A 23,889-nucleotide genomic window follows, 5' to 3' on the forward strand; every position below is an offset into this window, starting at 1 on the left:
TTTTGTTTTTTGAGTAGTACTAAGATACATGGATATTTTAAAAGTAAATATACATATATATTCTATTATTGAAAGACATTTGGATTATAACCAGTTTTTGGCTATTACTACTACAAACATCCCTATGTCAGTCTCTTTGTGAGTCTTATATTTTAGTTTCTCTTGTATATATGCCTAAGAGGAAAATTGCTCGGTCATAGGGTAGATGTATGTTAAATTTAAAAGTTCTTCATTGCAGCTATACCCTCCAGCTCTATCTTTTCCTTCTCTGAGGCACCAGACTCTTTCAGAATTTGGCAGGAGAAAAGAAGCCACATCATCAGCGTTCCTGCTGCCAGAGCACAGTGGCCTGAATTGGACACTTAAAAAGCTGAAACAGGTGTTTGAAACCCTAGTCCAGCCTTTCTATTTGGTGCCAGCTCCCTGAGAGAGGCTCAGCCTTGGCCAGCAGAATTGGGGGCTAATCAAATGGAGACTGGATTAGAGCGTTTTATGGGACCTAGCAACATAATAGTGTATATATTATGGCCTGTTAAGTTTGAAGCAGATAAAGGAACATCTTCATGTAGGAGTGGTCTTTGGTGGCCAAGGTGCTTGTTGAATGAGTGGTGGTAGAGTATGTGCCAGATGAAAACTTCCCCACCCTTGCTTCTTACATCTGCTTTTGTTCTTCAGAGCTATATAAAGTGGTCAGCACATCTTTAGTAAAGTTAGCATTGCCAAGGGCCTTTAGCCAGGCAGGATTTGGTATCCTATGTGTCAAATATGGAAGATAAATTCTGCTCTAGTAAATTCTTTCTCTGTTTTTTTTTTTTTTTTTTTTTTTTTTTTTTTTTTTGGTGGTACTGGGGTTCCTGGAAGCCCTTCTACCTCTGGGCTACTCTCCCAGACTTATTTTTACATTTTTATTTGGAACCAGGGTCTCCTAAGCCAGCGCACACGGCTGGCTTCGAACCTGCGCGATCCTCCTGTCTCTGCCTCTCAAGCGCAGGGATTACAAGCGTGTGCCACCAGCTTTTTTTTTGTTTTGTTTTAATGTGGTACTGGGGGTGGAACTCAGGGGCATTCTACCTCCAAGCTACACTCCCAGCCCTATTTTGTATTCTTTATTTTGAAACTGTCTCACTGAGTTGCAGAGGGCCTCACTAAGTAGCTGAGGCTGGCCATGAACCAGGATCCTCCTGTTTCAGCCTCCCAAATGCTGGGATTACAAGTGTGCACCACCACACCTGGCTCTTTCTCTGTTTTATAAATACTTCTATCCTACCTAGGCCTTGAGGAACTAATTCTTATGTGCCAAAGGTTAAAGCAGAAAGGTAAAGGTTAGGGTATGAGCTCCCAAAGCCAAAAAACTTAATGCCCCAAGGCATTGGTTTCTCTTGTCATGCTCAGGGGACTTCAAATTGACAGAAGCTTTTTATTTTTATTTATTTCTTTATTTATTTTGGTGGTACTGGGGGGGGGGGTTGAACTCGGGTGTTCTACCTCCAGGCTACACCCACAACCCTTTTTGGTTTTGAAACAGGATCTCCCTAGTTTGTTGCTCTTGTTAAGTTTCTGAGATAGAAGCCTTTAAAGGGCTTTTCAACTGAAGATTTTAAAAGAATGGGTTCTATTTCCAAATATTTTCTGATATTGATTAGAAATGTTCAGGGAGAGAAGAATTCAGTTCTACATTTGAAGGTGGCCAGTCCCTTAAATCGGCTTTGGAGGTATCTTCAGACATGTCTTGGGAAGCAGGGCAAGGTATTAAGCTCCATCATGAGGATGCCATCTATGGCAAGAATCAAGCAGAGATTACACACTAAGATTTCATCAAATTTTGTTTTGTTTTGTTTAGTATTAGGGATTGAACCCAGGTGCCTTTAACCTCTGAGCTACACCCCTAACCCTATATTTTATTTTTTATTTCAGACAAGGTCTTGCTAAATTGCTAAAAGCCTCACTAAATTGCTGAGACTGACTAAGTTGCTGAGGCTGGGTGCAAACCTGTAATTCTCCTGTGTTAGCCTCCAAATTTATTGGGATTATAAGCGTGTTCCACCACTCCAAGCTAATTATCGTGTGTGTGTGTGTGTGTGTGTGTTACTGGGGATGAAACCCAGGGGCATTATACCTCCAAGCTACACCCCCAGTCCTATATTTATTCTTTATTTTGAAACAGGGTCTCACTAAGTTGCAAAGGGCCTCATTAAGTAGCTGAGGCTGTCTTCAAACTGTGATCCTCTGGTCTCAGCCTCCCAAGTACGGAGATTACAAGTGTGTGTGCCACCATAACCAGATAATTATCTTTTTTATATTATCATATAATAATATTGATTTTTATATACATGTGTATGAATTTTAACACTTTTATTTTATTTTATTTTATTGTGGTTCTGGGGATTGAACCCAGGGGCATTCTACCTCCAAGCTATACCCCCAAACTTATTTTTTATTCTTTATTTGGAAACAGGGTCTCACGGAGTTGCAGAGGGTCTCACAAGTTGAGGCTGGCCAAAAACTTGTGATCATCCTGTCTCAGCCTCCCAAATACTGGGATGATAAGCATGCCCCACCACGCCCGGCCTTTAACATGCTTAGATTTACATAACTACCACCACAAAGAGTATATAGAACACTTTTATCACCCCGAACACTTCCTCTGCTCTTCCTTTATCACACCCTCCCCACCCCAACCTCTATGAATCTTTGATCTGTTTTCCTTCACTAGTTCTATCAGGAAACTCAGATGAAGCCAGGTGTGGTGGTACAAGTCTGTTTCCAACTACTTGGGAGGTTGAGACAAGAGGATTACAGTTTTGAAGCCAGCCTCAGAAATTTATCTAGACCCTGTTTCAAAATAAATAAAAAGGTCTGGAGGTGTAACTTGAAGGTAGAATGCCCTGGATTCAATTCAGCTCATATGAAAGGAATCACACAGTGTGTAACCTTCTGAGACTGCCTTAAAGATTTGTCCAAGCTGTTCGTGTATCAGTAGTTTGTTCTTTTTTTTACTACTGAGTACTATTCCACTGCATATATATGCCTTGTTTTTTTTTTAATCCATCCACTAGCTGAAAGACATTTGAGTTCTCTAGTTGATGCAATTATGAATAGAGCTGCTATAAACATTTGACAGGGTTTTCTGTATGAACCTGGGGTTTTGTATCTCTAGAAGTACCCAGGAGTGGGATTTCTGGGTCAAAGGGTGTGTGCTTAGCTTTGCTGCCAAACTGTTTTCACTATAGCACTTTGCATTCCCAACAGAAATGAGAATTCTAGTTTCTCCATCCTCTCCGGTCCTTGGGGTTTTTAGAATTTTTATGTAAGAAGATTGTGTCTCTCTATAGGGCTTAAATTTGCATTTCCCTGTTGGCTTATGGTGTTGAACATCTTTGCATGTGCTTATCTGCCATCCACATATCTTTGAGGCTGATGTGTCCGTTCAAGTATTTTGACTTTTTTGTGGGGGGTGGAGAGAGAGGGTATTGGGGGTTGGACCCAGAGGATTCTACCTCTGAGCTACTCTCCCAACCCTATTTTATTTTTTATTTTGAAACAGGTTCTGGTTAAATTGCCAAGGGTTTTGCTAAGTTTCTGAGGCTGGCCTTGAACCTGTGATCCTCCTGTCTCAGACTCCCAAGTACTGGGATCACAGGCAAGTGTCACCACATCCAACTTCTTTTGCTGTGTGTGTGTGTGTGTGTGTGTGTGTGTGTGTGTGTGTGTGTGACTGGTTATTTAACCTAGGGCCTTCTACCTCTGAGCTATACCCCAGCCCTATTTAATTTTTATTTTGAATCAGGGTTTCACTAGATTGATGAGTTTCACTACTTGTTCAATGTGTCATTGGACCTGTAATCCTCCTAACTCGCTTCCCAAGTACTGGGATCACAGGCATGATGCTTGGCTTCTTTAGCCCATTTTTAATTTAATTGTTTGTTTTCTTGTTGTTGAGTTTAGAGACTTCTTAACTCTGCACCCAAACCTTACCTGTGAAAAAAAATTTACAGATTTTCTCTCAGTCCAAAGCTTGTCTTTTTATTCAGTTGATAGTATCTTCCACAGAGCAGACATTTTTACACTGATGAAGTCTGGTTTATCAATATTTATTTTATGGATTGTGTTTTGGTATAATCTCTAAATTCACTCTGTCTAACTACAGGTCAAAAAAGTATTCTCCCATGTTTTCTTTTAAAAGTGTTACAGTTTTACCTTTTTTATTTATATATACTATCCATGAGTTAATTTTTGTGTGTGAGGTTGAGGTTCATTCTTTTGTATATGTCCATAGGGCCTGGCACATGCTAGGCCAGCACTCTGCCACTGAGCTGTCTCTCTCTCTCTCTCTCTCTCTCTCTCTCTCTCTCTCTCTCTCTCTCTCTCTCTCTCTCTCTCTCTCTGTCTTTCTCTGTCTGTCTGTCTCATCCAAGGGGTGCAACTCAGGGACCTTCTATCTCTGGGCCCTATTTTGTTATGTATTTGGAAACAATCTCACTAAGTTGTTGACAGCAATTTAGCCTCACTAAATTACTGAGACTAACTTTGAACCTGCAACCTTTTTTCTCAGCCTCCCAAGTACTGGGATTACAAGCATGTGTCACCACACCTGGCTTAGGTGTTTTTTTTAGATACCAAATTCTCCTTAGAACTGTACCTTCATTAGGAGTTCAGGAGTTACAGAAGATTCTTTCTTGGGTCTTTTCTCTCTTTCTAGAAATTACTCTTATTACTATTCCTTTTTGTGTGTGTGGATCTTTCCAATGGGTATGTTTTAAATGCCCTGTAATGGAACACCCAGTATTTGTAAGTTGATTGAGCTTTTTGTGTGTGTGGTATTGGGGATGGAACCCAGGGGCTTTTCTACCTCTGGGCTATACTCCCAAGCCTAGTTTTATACTTTATTTGGAAACAGGCTCTCACTAAGTTGCTGAGAGCCTCACTAAGTAGCTAAGGCTGACTTCGAACCTGTGTGATTCTCCTGTCTCAGTCTCCCAAGCGCTGAGATTATAAGCATGAGCTACCACGCCCGACTGTGATTGAGCTTTTTAATAAAGTTTTTTATTATAAAATTGTCATCTATCGAGTCAAGCTCGGTGGCACATGACTGTAATCCCAGTAGTGCAAAGGCTGAGAAAGAAGGATCGTAGGTTCAAGAACAGCCTCAGCAAATACTAAGACTCTCATTAATTTAGCAAGACCATGTTTTTTTTTTTAAAAAAAAAAAAGCCAGGTATGGTCACATCCTTGTAATCCCAATGCCTGGGAGGCTGAGACAGGAGGATCGAAGTCTGATGGCCAGCCTCAGCTACTGAGTGAGGCCCTCTGGAACTTAATGAGACCCTGTTTTAGAATAAAGATTGAAAAATAGGGCTGGGGTATAGCTCAAAGATAGAGTGCCCCTGGCTTCAATCCCCAATACTGCAAAGAAAAAAAAATTAACTGCATCTGGGCTGGAGTACAACTTTACCAGAATAATGCAACTTTTGTATTATATTAAGCATCCAGTTGGGCTAAAACAAGAGACAAAGAATATAGGAAGATATTGGGATAGCAGGTGTTGTCTGGGCCAAGCTCTGTTCCTTTTTTTATGGAGTTGTTGATGAACCCTTTCAGAGTTGTCCATCCAGATTCAGCTGTCTTGAAAGTTTCTTTAGGGATCTTTTAGAATAAAGCAAGGTGTGACTTTTCAGAGTATTGCTACTCTTGTGAACCTTGCTTACTTTCTACATCACAGACATGTATTTAGAGGCAACAGTGGTAAGTGGTTAGAATACTTGTCTTAGTCTCAGCTGTTAGGTGTGTGTGTGTGTGTGTGTGTGTGTGTGTGTGTGTGTGTGTGTGTGTGTGTTACTGGGAATTGAACCCAGGGAATTCTACCTCTGAGCCATACCCCCCCACCCTATTTTATTATTATTATTATTTTTTTAAACAGGGTCTCACTAAATTGCAGAGGACCTCGCTAAATAGCTGAGGTTGGCTACAAACCTGCTATCCTCCTGTCTCAGCCTCCCAAGTACCAGGATTACAGGTATGTATCATCACACCTGGTTTTCCCCATCAATAAAATGAGAAATGAGCCAGGCACAGGAAATAAGCTGGGTGCAGTAGCACAGGCCTATAATCCTAATATTTGGGAGGCTGAGATAGGATAACAAGTTCAAGGCCCGAGCACTATAATTTAGCAAGGCCCTGTTTCAAAATAAAACATAAAATAGAGCGTTGGGTATACCTTAGAGGTAGAACTCCTCTGGGTTCAGTAACCAGTCAATTTCTTAGCCATGTTAGCATGAGGAGAGCTGAGGCAGAAGAAGAGTCCTCAGTCTGGGTGTCACTAGGAGTTTATGATAAGCCCTTGTGGTGACCATTCCTGCTGCTGGAGAAAAGGTGGACAGGTGGGTTTGCACATGTTTAAGGGACAGAGAGAGGTTGCCTAGCAGTTTTATAATTAATACTATTTGGGGATCCTCTGATTCTTCAATAGATTTGCCTATTGATCTTTAAGGCTTTATCATCTACAGACTTTGTTAATGTCAATTCAGAAATTTGTTGGTTTTTTTATTTTTGCCGGGCGTGGTGGCGCACGCTTTTGTAATCCCCGCGCTTGGGAGGCTGAGACAGGAGGATCGCACGGGTTCGAAGCCAGCGTCAGCTACTTAGTGAGACCCTGTTTCCAAATAAAGTATTTGGGAGTATAGCCCGGAGGTAGAAGGCCCCTGGGCTCCACCCCCAGTACCACAAAAAAAAAAGAAAAAAGAAAAAAGAAAAAAAAATTTTTTTTTCTTGGCCCCGAGACAAGCCCTACCTAAATAGGGTGGTAGTTGATAAGCTTTCTCTTCTTATGGCCACTAAACAACTTTTTTTTTGCAATTCCAACAACAAAGTTTTTACTAGACTGAGAGGAATTTGGATTGATAAAGCATCTCCAAGTGTAATGGATGCAAAAGCTGGGGTGCGTTGTTCTGTTGTAAAGTATAGCAACAGGAGTTTTTAATTTCTCCTGGGCTTTCAAATTGCCTGCCTAAGTTTGGGCCTGCCCGTGTATAGTGTATCCAGAGAGCGGCAAGGCAGAGGAGAGGCGACTGCAGCTCTGGTTGCCTGGATGTCACAACCTAATTGCTTCCCTTTCAGTCTGTGCCAGTTTCCTCCAGAAGGAAGAGCTAGTGTTTAGAGTTGATGCACATCACACTGTGCTCTCTGTAAGACAGATGGATCAGTCTGTCCTTGGGCCGCGGTGTCTGTTTGAGGCCAGTCCCTGTGGGCCTCATTTAGCCCTGCTGGCCTTGTTAAAAGGGTCTCACTCTCCCTTCTTGGATTAGGACTGAAACCTGGGCAAACCTAACACTTAATTTGTGTGGCAGTACTACAAGCAATAACTAATAGTGTTTAGTCAGCGGTTAGGAAGAGGAAAGGTACAGAAGAAACTTCAGTTCTAAGATCGTTGAGTTAACATTTATATTTGCCATCTTAATCGTAGTAAACTTACAGCAATGGCAGGATGTAATATGTAAGAGTATAATGCATACAGTCTTGGTCAAGAGCATCAGCTGTGGGATCAAGACTTCGGTTCAGGTTCTGTTTCTTCTATTTATTTTGTGACTTTGGGTAAGTCATTAACCTTTTTGAGCCTCGGTTTCCTTATTTGTAAAAATGGAGACAATGATAATTATATTTTATTTTGGTTTTGAGGCAAGATCTTGCTATGTGTTGGAATTTGAATTCTCTTGGTTTAATTGACCCTCCTGCCTCAGCCTCCTGAGTATTAAAGGCATGTCACCATGCATGGCATAATAATTATGTGTGTGTGTGTGTGTGTGTGTGTGTGTGTGTGTGTGTGTGTATGGTACTGGAGATAGAACCCAGGGGCATTCTCATTCTACCTCCAAGCTATACTCCCAGCCCTGTTTTTTATTCATTTTGAAACAAGGTCTCACTGAGTTGCAAAGGGCCTCACTAAGTAGCTGAGATTGTCCATGAATCACTATCCTCCTGTTTCAGCTTCCCAAATGCTGGGATTACAAATGTGCACCATCATACCTGGCTCTAATTATGTTTAATAACTTATGGAGCTGCTGGTGATATCTGAAGCAAATTAAGGCTATTGTCCTGGGCAACAGAATGGGATTCTTATAAGGGTTATAGATAGTAGCTCTTAACAGCAAGCTAACCTGCTATTTAGCAGGAATACCCAAGGTGAAACTCATTCCTTTTCCAGTCGGGACTCATGCACTGTATTGGACAAAGCCAAAATAAACTATTTTTCCAGTGTATTCTGCCTTTTAGCACTTGTCTTTTTAAAGATAATCCCACATTAGGCAGACCAGGAGGTTCTACTCAATGAGAAGATAATAAAAACGAGTATTTTAGGAGCAGAGATTTACTGGAAGCAGCCTATTTTTGGTTTCCCATCCTGGCAAGAATGTCAATTCTGGAGAAATGCATCCTCCTCCTATCTTCTTGGAGAAGTCAGGCTACTGTGAGGACAGAGAGGTGGCCAGTGTCTGTACGAGGTGTTCAAGCCAGAGGATACACATAAGTGCCAAAAGCCCTTCCTTCATCAAAACCATCATCTTCAACGTTTTTGTGCCATGTACCCAGGGATGAGTTTTTGTCTGTTTGTTTGTTGTTTTTGTTTTGTGTGTGGTACTAATGGAACCCAGGGGCCTTCTACCTCTGGGCTGTACTTCAGACCTATTTTATATTTTATTTGGAAACAGGGTCTCCTGAGTTGCTGAGAGCCTCACTAAGTTGCTGAGGTTGGCTTCGAACCTGTGTGATCCTCCTGTCTCAGCCTCCCAAGTACTAGGATTACAGGCGTGCGCCACCACGCCCGGCATCAGGATGAATTCTTATGTCTTCTCTGGCTTGGGTTGGGACCTCTCGGACATGACTTTCTACAAACTATGTATCAGTGACAAGTGAGAGAAAAATAAGGTTTTAAGTTTGTTTGTTTGTTTGTTTTGTACTAAGGATTGAACCTAGGGCCAAATCCCCAGCCCTAAAATTATGACCTCTACCCCCTGAAGTTTCCTGACTTTAACTTTAACCCAAGGTATATACATTCAGGAACTGAGCATGTTTGATCAGAGTGTGTCAAGGTTTGGTGGGATTTTTTGTTTTTGTTAGTTTTTTGTGGTGTTGGAGATTGAACCCGGGGGGCATTCTACCTCTGTGCTACAACCTGGCCCTAATTTTTATTCTTCATTTTGAAACAGTCTCAGTAAGTTAGGAAGGCCTTCACTAAGTAGCTGAGGCTAGCTACAAACCTGAGATCCTCCTGCCTCGGCCTCCCAAGTACTGAGATTACAAGCATGCACCACCACGCCCAGCTCTATTTTATTTTATTTTTTATTTTGAAATAGGGTCTCACTAGGTTGATTAGAATCTCACTACTTGCTGGGGCTGTCCTCTAACCTGCAGTCCTCCTCTTTCGGTCTCCCAAATTCTGGGATTACAGGTGTATACAACTACACCCAGGTAGGTTGTGGGTTTTTTTTTAATTCATTAAAAAAAAAAATGTTGCTGCTGTACATGGTGGCACAAACCTATATTTCCAGCATCTTGGGAGGCTGAGGCAGGGTGATTGTGAGTTCAAGGCCAGCCTGGACAACTTAGTGAGACCCTTTCTCAAAATAAAAAAATAAGAACAATTAGAGATATTACTCAGTGGTAGAGCACTACTGGGTTAAATTCCTAGTATCACACACACACACACACACACACACACACACACACACATTGATTTGAGCCAGATGTGGTGGTGCACACCTATAATCCTAGTACTTGGGGGTCTGAGACAGGAGGATTGCAGGTTCAGAGCCAGACTCAGCAGCTTTGTGAAGCTCTCCACACTTTAGTGAGACACCGTTTTAAAATTTAAAAAGAAAATAGGGCTGGGGGTGTATCTTGGAGGTAGAAAGCCCTAGGTCCAGTCTCTAGTAACACACACACACACACACACACACACACACACACACACACACGAAAATAAAAACACAGTTGAGGGCATAGATCAGAGGGAGAATGCCCCGGATTTAATCCCCAGTACAAAGAACAAACAAAGCCCTAGCCCCTTCCTACTTACAGTACATCAGAAATTTCATTGTAGACTGTTCTTAATCTCTGACTTTACAAGAAATATACTACTGCATAGAGCATAGTCAAAAAAGTAGAAAATGAGGACCCACCACTTTCTCCTGAGATAGAATGTGCCGGCATAGACAGAAATGCCAAAAACCAAAAAGCTTTTGTGCTCAAATAATTTTGTCCTGTGCCTCTGGATACAGAAACGTCAAGGGGTGAATGAATTAGGCTCCATTTTTTGTCCTGCTCTGATTTATTACTTTGTTAGATGTGATCTACCTTGTGAATGATCATATTTTTTCTCCAGAAACATAGGCCAGTATTTGCAAGATGAAGAGCTAGAGTGAGGCTGTCTGGTGACCATATAGAAATCAAGAAGGGAGAAGTAGACTCTCGGGGCAAAAGGGTCGAGACAGGCATTTCTGAAGCCAAATGGTGTTGAAATAATATACCACAGGCCTTTTTCCTTGTCAGCGTAATCCAATTGAGAATGCCCAACTGCCCCTGATAAGAGTCACTCAGGAGTGAAGAGCTTCACTACCAGGGAAAGCAGCTTATGTGTGCATTTTGGCTCAGGAATGTGCCAGCCCATTGCTGGCCCAATGAGAGAAGGCTGCTGCAGGCTGGAGAACACAGCCTCCTGGGAGGATGGTGCTGCTCCCCTGTGGCTAGAAGCATGTTTTTTGTCTAAGGGCAATGCTGAGGCCACATGTTGAGGCTTTTGACACAGATTATTGGAAAAGGTGACAGCTGTGACATAAAAAGAGTAAACAGTGTCAGGATTCATCCCCCTTTTGGTTAGGTCACTCATCATTCGAAAAGACAGGAGACTTGGGGGACAGACTGACATTGGGCCAATTGGAACTTCTCTGTTTTAATGTCATATTAACACAGGGAACTGAGCTTCCTACCCACTGGTATTGAGCCAAGTGCGAGCAAAACGCCACCAAGACATCTACAAAGGGCTTCACTCTGCTCTGGATTAAAGGAGCCTTTGAGCTCTTCAGGAAATAGTTTAGTGATTCTTGTTATAATTGTTAGAATTTGGCATTGACTGACCAGAATTTGGATCTGGGTTTTATGGGGATCCCAAGGATTGTTTCTCTAATAGGGGTTGGATTTCCCCTCCTCGTACCTGTTTTATCCCCATCCTAAATCATGAACCAGTTATCTTCAGAGCACCCCTCTACCTAATCTGCACTCTTTGTTTACTGAACTGTTTGTGCCTTGAGGTTGACAGCTTTCCAGGGCAGAAATTTTGGCTGCTTGGCTGGGGTGTCATATATCTCCTTGGTTGTGAAATTATCCAGCCTGCTTACCATGAGCAGCATCATGGTGCTTTTCTCCCTCCTCCTCCTCCTCCTCCTTCCTCTTTTTTCTTCCTCCTTTTCTCTTTCTTTCTTTCTTTCTTTCTTTCTTTCTTTCTTTCTTTCTTTCTTTCTTTCTTTCTTCAGTACTGGAGATGGAACCCAGGGGCATTCTTCCTCCAAGCTACACCCCCAGCCCCATTTTTTTATTCTTTATTTTGAAACAAGGTCTCACTGAGTTGCAAAGAACCTCACTAAGTAGCTGAAGCTGGCTGCAAACCATGATCCTCCGGTCTCAGCTTCCCAAATGCTGGGATTACAAGTGTGCACCACCACACCTGGCTTATGACACTTTTCTTCTAAAAGATACAAGTGGCTCTTCTCACTCCTCTGTGGAAGATCCAGACAATTGAATGTAGTCCCCAGACTACATTCTATTTGTATTGAATATATTCAATACAATCTCATGTATTCAATACATGAGATAGAATACCAAGAACCTTTCTGTTCTAGCCTCATAGTAAGCTGTAAAATGTATTTATTATTGTCATTATTAGTATTATTATTATTGGTAGTGGGAATTGAACCCAGGGACATACTAATAATGAACTATACCCCCAGCCCTATTTTAATTTTTATTTTAAGGCAGGTTCTTTTTTTTTTTTTTTTTTTTTTTTTTTTTGGACTGGGGATTGAACCCAGGGCGGTGCACTTGCCAGGCAGGCAAGCACTTTGCCACTGAGCTACATCCCAGCCTTAATTTTTATTTTGAGACAGAGTCTTACCAAGTTGTTGAGAGTCTCGCTAAATTGCTAAGGCTTAAGCCACCATGCATGGCAGTGCATGCTTAGAATCCCAGTACTTGGGAGGCCGAGACAGGAGGATTGCAGGTTTGAGACCAGCCTCAGCAGCTTACCAAGACCCTGCTTCAATGTAAAAAATAAAATCAGAAGTGAGGTGTGGTGACACACACTTGTAATCCCAGTACTTGGGAGGCTGAGACAGGAGAATGGCAGTTTCACAGTCAGTCTTAGCATTTAGTGAGGTCCTCCACAATTTAGTGAGATCCTATTTCAAAATAAAAAGTAAAATAGGGCTGGAGGTATAGCTTTGAAGTAGAATGCCTCTAGGTTCAATCCTTACCACTAAATAAATAAACAAAATAAAATCAGGCTAGGAATATAGCTCAGAGGTAGAATGCCCCTGGGTTCAATCCCCAATACTACATATACACAAAAATACATACATATACACACGTATATGCATACATATATGTATATACACAGATATGTATATATACACACATATACACAGACATAAATATATATATATACACACATTTTTTTCTCTGTAAACCAGTAACCAGTAATCAGTGCAGTCCACAAACTACTAACTACTACTTTGGTATACAATATGATATATACAGAAATTGAGAGAAAGCAATAATTTGGCAGTAATGTCATATATGTTGATTCTAGTAATAAAGAAATAGAGTTTAGCCAGACATAGTGGCACACGCCTATAATTCTAGCTCTTTAGGAGACTGAGGCAGAAGGATATGCTTAGGAGTATTTATCTCCCCTCAGAGAGGTTTTAAATCAGAAATGCTGTTACTAAGCTGGGCATAGTGGATGCATGCTTGTAATCTCATTACTTGGGAAGAAAGAAAAATAGGTCATGAAGTATAGCCCAGAGATAGAATGCCTCTCTGGGTTCAACCTCCAGTACCAAAAAAAAAAAAAAAAAAAAAAAAAAAGAATTTTATTTACCTGAGTGTTGTGGCATATGCCTATAATCCCAGCCAGGAAGCTGAGGTAGGAGAATCTGCCCAGAAATAGTATCTCCCCAAGGAATCTACAAACAAATCTTTTAGGATATGTAGGTTTAGTATGGCCACAGGACACAAGGTGAACACACAAATATTGATCTTGTTTCAGTACATTAAAAATGAATATATGGCCGGGCATGGTGGTGCATGCTTATAATCCCAGTACTTGGAAGGCTGAGACAGGAGGATCACAGATTCAAGGACAGCCTCAGTAAGTAGTAAGACTTTTATCAACCTAGTGAGACTCTGTTTCCAAATAAGAAATAATATCAGGCTGGAGTATAGCTCAAAGGTAGAATGACTCTGGGTTCAATTCCCAGTACCACCAAAAAAAGAACTTATGTAAACTAAAATTAAAAACACAAGACTATTTATAAACAGATAATATAACAGTATTATCAACATAAAGTTAAATACTTAGGTATAAAATTTAACAAAACACCTACAGAATATGTATGCTGAAAACTACAATATACTAATTATATTGATTTTTTTTAAATGAAAAAATTGGGAATGGTGACATACACCTGTAACCCCAGCATTCAAGAGGCTGAGACAGGAGAACCACAAGTTCAAGAACAGCTTGAGAAAATTAGCAAGACCCTATTTCAAAATAAAGATTAAAAGGGGCTGAGGTAACACTCTGGTTTCAATCCTCAATACAAAAATAATCTAAATAAATGGAGAGACATACCATGTTCATGGATTGGTAGGCACAACAACATAGCAAAGATGCCTTTTCTCCCCAAATTGATCTGTTTAATCAATGCAATTCCTTTCAAACTCCCAACAAGACAATTTGTAAATATAGAAAAGATTATATAGAGAGCTGGAGATGTGGCTCAGTGGTAGAATGTTTGCCTAGCATATGGGAAGCCCTGGGTTCAAGCCCTAGCACTGCAAAAAGGAAGGAAAGAAGGAGATGACAAACCAAGTACGATGGCGTACACCTATAATCCCAGTACTCAAAAGGCTGAGCCAGGAGGATCACAGGTTTGAAGCCAGCCTCAGCAATTTATTGAGACCCTGCCTCAAAAAAAAATAAAATAAAATAGGGCAAGGAGTGTAGCTTGGAAGTAGAATGCCCGTGGGCATTATGTTCAGCCAACAATAGTCACCCAAAAAAGAAAGAGACAAAGGCACTAGAACACTGAATGATACTGGAAAAGAAAAATAAAGTTGGAGAAATCACACTACTGATTTTAAGACTTGTTCTATAGCTATATCAGTCAAAACAGCATGATAAATTGAACCCAAGGGCATTTTACCTTTAAGCTATACCCTCCGCTCTTTTTATTTTTTGTTTTGAAACAGGGTCTCATTAAGTTGCTGAGGCTGGCCTTAAACCTGCCATCCTCCTGACTCCGCCTCCCAGGTGCTGGGATTATAGGTGTGAGCCACAATGCCAAGTGGCCAGTTGATTTTTACAAAGGCACAAAGATAACTCAATGAGAAATGTTAAGACAATAGGACATTTTTATGCAGACAGAAAGAACCTTGATCTGACCTAACACTTATCATAAAAACAGACAAAAAAAAACAAAAAACTGAAAATCCCAAGGACTGGAGAAGATGGAGAAACTAGAATTCCCCATTTCTGGTGGGAATGCAGTGCTCTAGTGACCCTTTGTGTGTGGTGCTAGGGACTGAGCCCGAGGCTTTCTACCTCGAGCTCCTCACCCCAACAGCCCTTTTTATTTTGTATTTTGAAGCAGAGTCTCACTAAGCTGCTGAGGCTCACCCTCACTGAATTGCTGAGGCTGGCCTCAAATCTGTGATTCTCCTCTGTTAGCCTCCCTAGAACTGGAATTACAGGTATGTGCCACCACGTCTGGCTACTATAGTGATTCTTGAAAACAGTTTGGCATATACCCTTTTACCCAGAAGTCCCACTCCTGTGTACTTCTCATAGAGGAACCAAAAACTATATTCACACAAAAAACCCATATCACATATTTATAACAGGAAGCAGAATGCAGAGGGCCTGACAAATGTGGACACAGTTGGCTGACTGTAAAACTGTTCTTGTTTTTCACATGAAGAAAGACACAAAACAAGTATAGTTATAGAAAATCAGTTCCCTTTTTAAAATCTAGGCTTTTGTGTCTCAGATATACCAAACATGACCAGTTTTTAATGACAAACCAAATTGTACATCATAATGCATATGTGTTCCTAAAGTAGCAGCAAGACTAGATGACTATAATTTGTGTGTGTGTGGTGCTGCTGCTGCTGGGAACTGAACCCAGAGGCATTCTACCTCTGCATATGTCCATATCCCTTTTTATTTTTTTCTTTTGAAACAGGGTCTCACTAAGTTGCTGAAGGCTAGCTGGCCTTGAGCCTGTAGATCCTCTTGTCTCAGCCTCCCAAGCACTGGGATTACAGGCATCCCCCACCATGCATAGCTGACTTTATATTTTTTTAATGTGCTATTTTATCTTATTTTGCCTCTGAGTGACACCCCCAGCCCTGTTTTTATTATATATATTATTATTCTTTGTTTTGAAACAGGCTCTCACTGAGCTGCAAAGGGCCTCACTAAGTACCTGAGGCTGTCCTGTCTCAGCCTCCCAAATGCTGGGATTACAAGCGTGTGCCACCATGCCCAGTTTACTGTGCTTTAAATTATATATATATATATATATATATATATATATATATATATATATTTATAAAATAATTTAATAAAATAATTTATTAAGGCTGGGTGTGGTTATATATATTGGAAAATATATACATATATATCCATTATATATTTTAGTTTTTCCAAATATATTCATTACATATCAACCCTCCACTACCAGCCCCACACATGCACATGCACAGAAGTGCTTTCCTAATGCAAACTGCACATCTCTAGGTGAACACAGTGGAGGTGAGAAGCAGGTTTTATACAGCTGATGTGATCACTCACTGTACAGACAAGCTTGGAAAATGCTACCCAATCTGCCAATTAATTAAAGCATTAATCTAAGGAGCAGCCGGGACCCAGGGAATGTTTACTCAGAGAAGAGGGGGTTGTGGGAGGAATTGAGTAGAAGAAACCTCCATGCATTTTCATGAAAATAAAGGTGCTTCCTTTGGCTCAAAAAATGTGACTGCCTACATGTTTTTGGCCTCTTTGGGAAGACTCAGAGGAAAGTGACTGAAAGATGAAAACAAAGCAGTCTAGAAAAACACATGAAACACTGGGCAGAGAAGAGTCGGGAGCAAGTGCAGTGTACTTTGGCTTCTAATTAAATGGGACAGGTGTAGTATTTTTACAAGTTGTAGAGCCATAATATAGGCTGGGACCAAATCCCATCTCTGCTTATTACTCGTGTGGTTTGCAACCCATCACATCTGAGCCTTCTCATCTGTAAAATATAAATGATAATGTCCCTCCCTCACAGGCAGTTAGTACTTGCTTCCTATGGGCAGGAAGGAGGCTGAGGGTAAGAACCTTCCAGGTGGCAGACTGACCAAGGGGCCACTCAGCCATTGGTTCATCTTAGGCTTGTTTTTAAACAAGGGACTATAAGCAAGGCTTCCCTGGGTTGTGCTATACTCTATCAAAGTGAAGTGACCCTGACCACTGGACATAAAGACGAGCCCTCCCTGGGATTTTTTACCTATGTTGGCTGTACCCTAGATGAAGTTTACCTATGTATCACTGGGGGAGGGTGGTGAAATGGACATGGAAAATTGATTTGAAATATTTGATATTAAAGAATATTAAAGGACTATGTACGTATGGTATGTATGTATGTACGTATATATGTATGGTGGTACTGGGGATTGAACCCAGGAGCGTTCTACCTCCAAGATGTGTCCCCAGATCTTTGTGTGTGTGTGTGTGTGTGTGTGTGTGTGTGTGTGTTTACAGGTACCCTCTATATTTCTGAGCCTGTCTGTGAACCTGTGATCTTCCTGTCTCAGCCTCCGAAGTACTGGGATTACAGGCATGGGCCACCATGCCTCGTTTATTATTATTTTTAAATTGTGATTATATGTGTGTGCATAACAAAATTTGCTGTTTTAACAATTCTACTGTTAACTTGTGTGTGGGGGGTACTGGGGATCAAACCCAGAGGCATTTTACCTCCAAGCTATACCCCCAGCACTATTTTATTCTTTATTTTGAAATGAGGTCTCACTAAGTTGCAGAGGAACTCACTAAGTAGCTGAGGCTGGCTATGAACCTACGATCCTCCTGTCTCAGCCTCCCAAGTACTAGGATTACAAGCATGCAGCACCATACCTAGCTATACTGTTAATTTTTAAAAACATTGTGCTTTAAAAATATTCTTAATTTTTTGGCCGGGCATGGTGGCGCACGCTTATAATCTAGTACTTGGGAGGCTGAGACAAGAGGATCGTAGGCTGGGGGTATAGCTCTGAGGTAGAATACTCCTGGGGTTTTTTGTTTGTTTGTTTGTTTGTTTGTTTTGTTAATGTTTTTGTGGTGCTGGGTATGAAACTGGAGGGAGCATTTTACCTCTGAGTTATACCCCCAGTCCTATTTTTTATTCTTATTTTGAAACAGGGTTTCACTGAGTGCAAAGAGTTGCAATCCTCCAGTCTGAGACTCTCAAATGCTGGGATTACAAACGTGTGCCACCATGCCCGGCCTTACTCCTGGGTTTTATCCCCAGTAATGAAAAAAAAAATCATAATCTTTTAGAGCTTTATTCTGAAAAAAAATTTTTTTTTTGATACTGGGGATTGAACCCAAGGACATTCCATTACAAGCTATATCCCTAGTATGATTTTATTTATTTGGAAACAGGGTCTTGTTTTGAGGTGACCCACAGAGACATGCCAGATTCTAAAGTGCCACAGAGGTTACTTTATTCACCAGCCAGCCAGGGCAAGCAGTACCCACTATACTGCCATGCCAACCATTAGTTTCAGCCACCTTTTATACCCCTTGGGTACAGAGTTGTGGGTATGGAAAAGTCAGGTTTTCATGGTTATAAAATCATTACATCATTTAATGAATGCCAGGTGTTCATTAAGAACAGAGAGCATATTTTACTCAGATGCTATCTTGTGGCCAAGACAGCTTCCTCATACCATACAGCAGCGAAGCAGATTATACAAGCAGATCATAGCAGTTAAAATTTATTTACATGTTCAGGTTTAGTTATGGGATGCACTTGCCTAAGACTTCTGCCTAAAAGGGACACACTGCCTCAGTCTCGCTAGGTTGTGAAGAGTCTTGCTACATTGCTGAATGTGGTCTTAAACCACCTGTGATCCTCCTGTCTCAGCCTCCCAAGTACTAGAATCACAAGCCTGGCTACATTCTGAAAATTTTACAGATAAAATAATACAAGCCAGTGTACCTCCAGCCTCATGGCACAGACAAGAAGGGCCTTTTACCATTGTTTAGCTCTTTGTTAAGATGGTATATTCATCTGGGGGTTTTGCTTTTTGTTTTTTCTTACAGAACTCTCAGAGATTGAGCCCAACGTATTCCTTCGTCCATTTCTGGAAGTGATTCGCTCTGAAGACACCACTGGCCCTATTACTGGACTGGCACTCACCTCTGTGAACAAGTTCCTGTCTTATGCACTCATAGGTAAGAGCTTGTGCTTTGTTGGATGGCTACAACACTTCATTTCCTGCCTCTCCTTCTTGCTTATGCCATAAGTAGTAACTTAGTGATACTGGGAAATTTTCCTCAGCCATCTTCTTCCTTGCAGAGGAGAAATACAGGATTGTTATTGTTACTTGTCATGCTAATTAAGTGGGGTTACACTAGGAGGGGACAGAGGGACCAGAGGTTGCCCTAGGCAGCTGGTTTCACTGTGCTTTGGAGAGTTGAGGGAGTTAACTTCCACCTCCTCGGAGGTTTGGTTTGCTTAATTTTTTTTTTTTTTTTTGTGTGTGTGTGTGTGTGAGTATGTGTGTGTGTGTGTGGTACTGAGGGTGGAACCCAGGGGCTTTTCTACCTCTGGACTATACTCCCAGACCTATTTTTTATACTTTATTTGGAAACAGGGTCTCACTAAGTTGCTGAGAGCCTCACTAAGTAGCTGAGGCTGGCTTCGAACCTACGCGATCTTCCTGTCTCAGCCTCCCAAGCACTGGGATTACAAGCGTGCGCCATCACACCCAGCCTTAATTTTTAAAGTTATATTTTCAGCCAGGCATGGTGGAACACAATTATAATAATCCCAGTACTTGGGAGGCTGAGACGGGAAGATGGTAGGTTCATTCCCAGCCTCAGCAACTTAGTGAGGCCCTTTGCAATATAGACCCTGTTTAAAAATAACAAATAGGGCTGAAAGTGTAGCTTAGAAGTAGAATGACTCTGGGTTCAATTCCCAGTATCACCAAAATAAATAAATAAATAAAAATAAAGTTATATTCTCAAAAATAATGTATGTTTATTGTAAGAAGACAAAGAAATATCTGAGAAAAGTTCATTGTCTCCCTTCTATTTCTCAATGCTCTAATCCCTTCCTTGGGTAAATAGTGTTAATAGCCTCATTTTAATCTTTCTATTTCTTCTTCTGCAAATACGTAAATAAAAAGTACTACCCTTTTTTAGAATTATTTTATTTTTAATTTTTTGTGTGGATCATATTGAAAATGACGTACATTCAGACTGTGCCTGGTGCCCTCCCCCCTTCCCCTTTCACTCCTCCCAACAATGAGTGTCCAGGTTGACCATGCTACAAAAAGCACTACCCTTTTTAAAAAGAAAAGGAACTATGTGGGGTTGTTGTGTGTTTAATAGTGTTAACTTAGATGCATATGATATAAATGTCCATCTGATTTATTCTTTTTTGGGGGGGTACTGGGGATGGAACCCAGGGGCTTTCTACCTCTGAACTAAACCCCCAGCCCTATTTTTCATTCTTTATTTTGAAACAGGGTCTCACTAAGTTGCAGAGGACCTCACTAAATAGCTGAGGCTGTCCGCAAACTGCAGTCTTCCTGTCTCAGCCTCCCAAATGCTGGGATTACAAGCGTATGCCACCATGACCAACTGGTTTATTCTTTTTTATTGGAGTAAACATATATGAAATTGGTTCGTTTAATAATTTTAAAGTATATAATTCATTGGCATTAATTACATTTATGGTATTATACAAATATCTGCATCTATTTTCTAAATTTCTTTATATCCCAAACAGAAACTCTAATTAAGTAATAATTTCCAATTTCCTCTTCCCCTAGCACCTGAGATATATATATGTTTATTTATTTACTTATTTATTTATGTGGTACTGGGAACTGACCCAAGTATTCTACTGCAGAGTTATACCTCTAGCCCCATTTTATTTTATTTTATTTTTTAGCTGTACTGGGGATTGAACTCAGGAGCATTCTACCTCCTGGCTATACCCCCAGCCCTATTTTATTCTTTATTTTGAAACAGGGTTTCACTAAGTTGTGGAGAGCCTCATTAAGTAGCTGGGGCTAGCCACGAACCCACAATCCTCTTGTCTCAGCCTCCCAAGTATTGGGATTACAAGTGTGTGCCACCACACCCAGCTTCTCTTTTATTTTGAAACAGCATCTCACTAGTTTGATGAGTCTTACTGCTTACTGTGGCTGTCCTCGAACCTGTGATCCTCCTGTCTCAGCCTCCCAAGTATTAGGATTACAAGCATGCGCCACTATGCCCAGTTTATTTTCTTCTTAGTATCTATATAGGTCTAACATTATAGTTTAGAAATAACACAATTCATATGATCATTTTCCTATTCTTTAATATTTGTATAATTTCCTTTTGGCATTCTGCCTCCGAGCTACACCCCTGCCCTATTTTTTTATTCTTTATTTTGAAACAGGGTCTCACTGAGTTGCAAAGGACCTTACTAAGTACCTGAGGCTGTCTGCGAACCGTGATCCTCCTGTCTCAGCCTCTTGAATGCTGGGATTACAAGCGCGTGCCACTACACCCAGCAAGGATAAAACATTTTTGAACTTGGAATTTCTGATTTAAAGGACATATACATAGGCCAGGTGTGGTGGTGCACATTTGTAATCCCAGCATTTGGGAAGCTGAGACAGGAGGATTGCAGTTCACAGACAGCCTCAGCTACTACTTAGTAAGGCCCTGTACAACTCAGTGAGACCCTGTTTCAAAATAAAGAATAAAAATAAGGCTGGGGGTGTTGCTCAGAGGTAGAATGCCCCTGGGTTCCATCCCCAGTACTGCAAAATAAAAAATAAAGGACATGTACATAACACTTTTTTTAGGGGGTTGAACCCAGGAATGTTCTACCTCCAAGCTACACCTCCCAGCCATGTTTTATTTTATTTATTTATTTATTTTGTGGTAGTGGGGATTGAACCCAGGGGCATTCTACCTCTGAGCTAATACTTTCAACCCTATTTTTTATTCTTTATTTTGAAACAGGGTCTCGCTAAGTTGCAAAGCGCCTTATTAAGTAGCTGAGGCTAGCCGTGAATCTGTGATCCTTTCTCAACCTCCCAAGTACTGGGATTACAAGTATGTGCCACCATGCCTGGCTTTATTTTGAAACAGGGTCTCACTAAGTTGCAGAGAGCCTCACTAAATTGCTGAGGCTGGCCTTGAACTTGTAATCCTTCTGTGTTAGCCTCCCAAGTACTGGGATTACAAGCGTGTGCCAACCACACTCTGTGGCTTTCCAACACTGAAAATTATGGGTTTTTTTGTTTTGTTTTGTACTGGGATTGAACCTAGAGGCATTCTATCTTCAAGCTGCACCTCCGGCCCGTTTTTTTTAAACAGGGTCTTGGCTGAGTTGATGAGAGCTTCACTACTTGCTGAGGCAGGCTGTCCTTGAACCTAAAATCCTCCTTTCTCAGCTTCCCAAGTACTGGAATTAAAGGCATGTACCACCATGCTCAACTTCTTCTTTTTTTTTTTTTTTTTTTTTTTGGTGTGTGTGTGGTGCTGGGGATGGAACCCAAGGACATACTACCTCTGAACTATACCCCCAGCCCTATTTTTTATTTTTTATTTGAAACAGAGTCTCACTGAGTTACAAAGGGCCCCACTATGTAGCTGAGGCTTTCTGCGAACTGTGATTCTCTTCACTCAGCCTCCAGAATGCTAGGATTAAATGGTACTGGAGAGTGAACATAGGGCATTCTACCTCCAAGCTATACCCCAGCTTCTTCTTTTTTCTTCTTTTTTCTTTTTTTTTCTTTTGAAACAGGGTCTCTTAAGCCAGCGAGACTGGCTTCAAACCTGCGCGATCCTCCTGTCTCTGCCGCCTCCCAAGCGCAGGGATTAGAAGCATGCACCACCATGCCCGGCTACCCCAGCTTCTTTTTATTGTTTTCATTTTTTTATTTTACTTGCTTACTTACTTTATTTATTTATTTATTTATTTATTGTTGTACTGAGGGTGGAACCCAGGGGCTTTCTACCTCTGGGCTATACTCCCAGACCTATTTTATACTTTATTTAGAAACAGGGTCTTACTAAGTTGCTGAGAGCCTCACGAAGTAGCTGAGACTGGCTTCAAACCTGCGCGATCCTCCTGTCTCAGCCTCCTAAGTGCTGGGATTACAAGTGTGCGCCACCATGCCTGGCTTTAATTTCTTTTTTTATTTTTTTATTTTTGGTGGTACTGAGGATGGAACCCAGGGCCCTTCTACCTCCGGGCTACAGTCCCAGGCCTATTTTATATTTTATTTGGAAACAAGGTCTCTTAAACCAGCTAAGGCTGGCTTCAAACCTGCACGATCCTCCTGTCTCAGCCTCCCAAGTGCAGGGATTACAAGCGTGCACCACCACGCCCAGCCCAGCTTTTATTTTTTAATTTTGAAATAATCTCACTAAGTTCCTGGGGCTGGTGTTGAACCTACTATCCTCCTGTCTCAGTCTCCCAAATACTGAGATTACAGGCATGCTCACTTACTCCACTTCAGTTTTTTTTTGTTTGTTTGTTTTGGTTTTTTTTTTGTATACCACTTTGGTAAGTAAAAACTGGTTTGAATATTTGAATTTTTTCTCCTTTACCTCTTTTTATTGAATTGAGTCCTTTTTTAAAAAAGTCTATTTGTAGAAGCTCTTTTTATAACAGGAATATTAACCTATTGTCTATCATAGTATTACAAATCTTAGCTCCAAATCTAGGCCAAATATTTTACCCAATCTATAGTTGATCTCTAAATTTGTGTATGATGTCTGTTTTTGGATTCGTTTTTTAGTTGGTCCTGTCACTCAGAATCCAAAATCCCTTTTCCCCTATTGCCAACCCATGTGCAAGGATGAACATAAAAAAAAAAGAAAGAAAAAAAAAAAACCAGGCAGCTGTTATTGTTTCTAAGTAGGAGACAAGGGAAGAGGAAGCTCAGGCTATAGCTGCCCAGAAAAGCAAATGGCCTTCGGATCAGGCAAAAAAAAAAACAAACTTCATCTTTTCTAGAAACTTAGATTTGCTTAGTTAAAGCACTCAAGATCCTGCGCAGGAGCCCTGGTGCCAGCCAGGTTCTGAGTAGGTGCCTCGGCTTCTCCAGGCAAACCTCGTCCCAGCTTCATATTTTTCCTAAACACAATCCAGCCCAGCCACTCCGGCCTTGTCCTCAGCACCACCTGCAGGTCGTGTCTCTTCACTGACTCAGCAGCTGCCCTCTGTGCCTTTCCCTCTGATCTGTGTTCCTCTCTACCCTTCCTGGACTTGGCAGACAGGCTGGTCATTGGAGACCTCAGCCAGCTGGTCTTTGGAGTTTCCTGTGGTGGGAAAAAAG

The 23,889-nt window shown here is 41.1% G+C and overlaps 1 protein-coding gene across 14 annotated transcripts in view; it reads left to right on the top strand.

Annotated features, from left to right (window-relative positions):
• The window catches only part of GBF1 (golgi brefeldin A resistant guanine nucleotide exchange factor 1), a gene marked incomplete at both ends in the record, with an annotated part of 135,712 nt that overhangs the window by 70,795 nt on the left and 41,028 nt on the right, over positions 1–23,889 (top strand). For all 14 annotated transcript variants that reach the window (XM_080695397.1, XM_080695392.1, XM_080695398.1 and 11 more), the window contains one exon: positions 18,635–18,766. In XM_080695397.1, coding sequence (XP_080551523.1) covers positions 18,635–18,766 — 132 coding nt within the window. The remainder of the gene's footprint in view (positions 1–18,634; positions 18,767–23,889) is intronic.

The sequence above is a fragment of the Muscardinus avellanarius genome (genome assembly GCF_963383645.1).
Source record: "Muscardinus avellanarius genome assembly, chromosome: 4".
NCBI lineage: Eukaryota > Metazoa > Chordata > Mammalia > Rodentia > Gliridae > Muscardinus > Muscardinus avellanarius.